The sequence below is a fragment of the Wolffia australiana genome, chromosome 8, assembly GCF_029677425.1.
Source record: "Wolffia australiana isolate 7733 chromosome 8, ASM2967742v1".
Taxonomy (NCBI): domain Eukaryota; kingdom Viridiplantae; phylum Streptophyta; class Magnoliopsida; order Alismatales; family Araceae; genus Wolffia; species Wolffia australiana.
In genome coordinates this window covers 17529443-17532877 of record NC_135842.1, presented here as the reverse complement: position 1 = coordinate 17532877, position 3435 = coordinate 17529443, and the positions used below count along the sequence as shown (strand labels likewise).

The following is a 3435-nucleotide window of genomic DNA, read 5'->3' as shown; positions in this document are numbered from 1 at the left end:
AATACAATATGTTATTGAAAGCACCCAACCTGAATCAATGGTTGATCTCTCAATAAGGCATCTCAGTTAATTTTCTCCCATCCAATAGAATCATGGATTGGATTTAGAGATAACATGGCCATCAAATACCCCATCTTTTTCTCACACAAATAGCTATCTCTTGAATAGTAGGATTTACCTGAGGCTTCGTTGATTTTATATCCAGCACCTTTGAAACACACCAATTAGAGACATCTATAAATTCTTTTGACCCATCGATTCAAAATTATGCACCAACCCAGACAGAGAGGTTGAAAGATATTGCGCCCAAAAAGAAAATTATGTAACTTTGTAGAAAAATACAAAAAATATTAACCTTGTCACTTTGACGGGTTTAATTTGATTTCCACAGCACTGGCTTTACCTCGTTTTTCTCAACAGTAAAATAAATACAAATACATGTCACCTTGTATAAGAGGTTCTTCTAGCAACCTAATCCTCTTCTGCAAGACGGGTGTGCATAGGTTCAACTTGGGCCTCTGAAATGCACATGGGCCGGAAATAAACTTGTTTCCCAGAGCAAGTGACTGATCAATGTCTCTCGTTCTTTCTCTGCAACTTTATAGCCTCGTAAGATGTCAACACTTGTTTAAACTTGGCCTCCGCAGCCTCTGTTATAAGTTACATATCAACCCATCAATGATGTGATTCATGGCTATAAATAGGAGAAGAGGAAGAGAGAGATATAAAACCAAATAGAGGTCAGAGAGATATAGTTAAAAAAAAGAAAGAAAGACCTTTGTTGTTTTGGTTCTGATCAGGGTGATATTCCATGGCCTTCGCTCTGAAAGCAGTCTATAATGAAGAGAAGCTTTTAGATACTCAATCACCACGCAAAGAGAAATATATTTTCCGATATATTGACAGGGAAAAGAAAATGAAGAATTTCACAATGCTCACCTTGATTTCCTTATCAGTGTAGGGTGTTGTCCTTGACCTGCAGAAAAGAAGAAATTAAGAACAGAGTTCTGTATAGCTCTCCTCACAGTTAAGAAAAATGTGTAATTCCATCAAATATATGTGCCATTAAGAATGTACAAAAGAAAGATAACCCCTAAATCGGATTTCAGAAATTCACCAGATAACTCGAATTTCAATTTCTTAGGGGTGGGTTAAGTACATCAAGCTGTATCCCAAGTATCCAGAAAAAAATGTTACATCTTCAATTGGAATATAATTATGCCACGAGGGAAAAAGTATAAATTAAATTGAGTACAACATTATGCATAATTGTAAGGACTGTGGTTTGGATGAAGATTAAATTTTCAATCAAGGTAAAATTTCGAGTTGTTAGTGTTGACATAAGGCGGGGGAAAAATAGAAAAAATAACCATTCCAAAGCAGTGTCAAATTAAAAAATTAAATTCCAAAATTATGATCCCATAATAATCTGGGAATAAGATAGCCAATCCCGCGAAAGATGTTTCCTTGCATCCAGTTTAAAGACAAATATCCAACCTCATAAAGACTTCAATAATTGAAAATTACAAAAATATGAACACAAACCTGCAAGCTTCAAAAAAATACCTGTCAAGACCCAAGACTGAATAGTGATGAGACAGAGAATGACTGGGGCTATGGCTGGGATGAGCTCTTGAGTTCGCTCTTTGATCTCTTTGATCCTTGAAAGATGGATCTGTCTTCCAATACCAGTCTTCCCGTTGAAAATGCTGGTGATACCCATTAGCCCCATGCTCCCTCCAACTCTCGTACCCCTTTTTAAACTTGTTTCTCTCTCTGTTGAATACGCTCTGCATCCGCCTAATTCTCTCCTGAATCAAATAAAATACAAATTTCACATGAAATGATGTGATTCAGGCGATGTAATTCAAAGTTTTTTCATCCTTCAATCCATAAAAACACTCACCACTCTCTCCATCTCTTCTTCGTACTCCTCCTGCAACCTCCGATTGTACCTCTTCCACGCTTCCGCTCTAAAACCTCCGTTCCCCGAACTTCCCGTGTTTTTCCACGACGAGAACGGCGTCGACTTCAGCTTTTCATGAATTTTTGGTTCAAATATTTCAGTAAAACGAAGAAAATTGGGAAGAAATAAACGAATTGATCACCTGGGACCAAACGAAATCGACAGTTCTTCGCATCTGGCCGACCTGACAAAATTAAGAACAATTAATTCTTGATTTCAATAGAGAATACGAAGAATAAATTCATAGGGCGGGAGTGGGAGATAGAATACCGCGTAAGTCGTGGCGGTGGCGCCAATCAAGGCGAATAGAAGAATGCCCCAAGCTTTGGGCCCGTCTTCCCTCTCATTCTGCCAAGGATTTCTGCTGTCGTCTCCAGAACTCGTTTGATCATTGGGCGGCATTCTCCTAAATTGAATCACGATTCTTCACAGAAGCACCTCATTCGCACATCGAAGAACAGCGAATCCATCTTCCGCCCAAGATCAACACTAAAAAGTCTTCGATTCTCAATCCTTAACTCGTCAATCTCGCTTCCTCCTCGGAGAATCGGCCCCGCCGCGCAGAAAAAAGGAGCAAAATCCTGTCGATCTCTCTTCTGATTTTCTCTTGGATGAGAATTTTCATATATTAACTTTGCATACAGAATTTTCCTTAATCCTGCTTTTAACCAATTATAATTAAGATTATCAAGTAAAAGAGAACAAAATCAACACTTTCTCTCTCTTCCATAATGTGCGACATATCTTTGACCCTAATTTTGAGACTGTAAACCAAGCCCAAAGGTTTTCTGTCCCTCTTGTAAAGGGTAATTAAAGGTAATTAAAAAATTCGAGCCGCACTGCACTACGAGCATTTAATCACCCAATGCCCATCAGTAAACCATATATTCACTTTGCATATAGAATTTTCCTTAATTTTGCTTTTAACCAATTATAATTAAGATATATAATAAAAGAAAACAAAATCAACACTTTCTCTCTCTTCCAGAATCTGGGACATGTCTTTGACTCTAATTTTGTAACTGGAAACCAAGCCCAAAGGTTTTCTGTCCCTCTTGTAAACGGTAATTAAAGGTAATTAAAAATTTGAGCTGCACCGCACAACAATCGTGTAATCACCCAATGCCCATCAGCTAAACATAAATTCACTTTGCATGCAGAAGTTTCCTTTATTCTGTTTTTAACCAACTATAATTAAGATATATAGTAAAAGAGAACAAAATCAACACTTTCTCTCTCTTCCAGAATCTGGGACATGTCTTTGACTCTAATTTTGTAATTGGAAACCAAGCCCAAAGGTTTTCTGTCCCTCTGGTAAAGGGTAATTAAAGGTAATTAAAAAATTCGAGCCACTCTGCACAACGACCGTGTAATCACCCAATGCCTGTCATCTAACCATCCCCAAATAGGGATTCTCATGAATTTGCAGTATAGCAGTGAACTATCCTTGATCCTTTGTTCAAAGTCAA

General features: G+C 37.8%; 1 protein-coding gene across 2 annotated transcripts; it reads right to left on the bottom strand.

Moving 5' to 3' along the window:
* Positions 1-300: 300 nt before the first annotated feature.
* Positions 301-2579, bottom strand: LOC144706913 (Chaperone DnaJ-domain superfamily protein). Of its 2 annotated transcripts, none has more exons than XM_078580000.1 (7): positions 2237-2579; positions 2109-2150; positions 1907-2029; positions 1567-1811; positions 940-976; positions 777-834; positions 301-650 (listed from the first exon to the last, which is right to left on the bottom strand). In XM_078580000.1, exons 1-7 carry the CDS (start codon positions 2366-2368, stop codon positions 571-573), a joined length of 717 nt encoding a protein of 238 aa, XP_078436126.1. In that variant the 5' UTR covers positions 2369-2579; the 3' UTR covers positions 301-570. The 2 variants fall into 2 exon arrangements, with proteins under 2 accessions (XP_078436126.1, XP_078436124.1); XM_078579998.1 differs by having other exon boundaries at positions 1907-2035; positions 2237-2578.
* Positions 2580-3435: the final 856 nt, after the last annotated feature.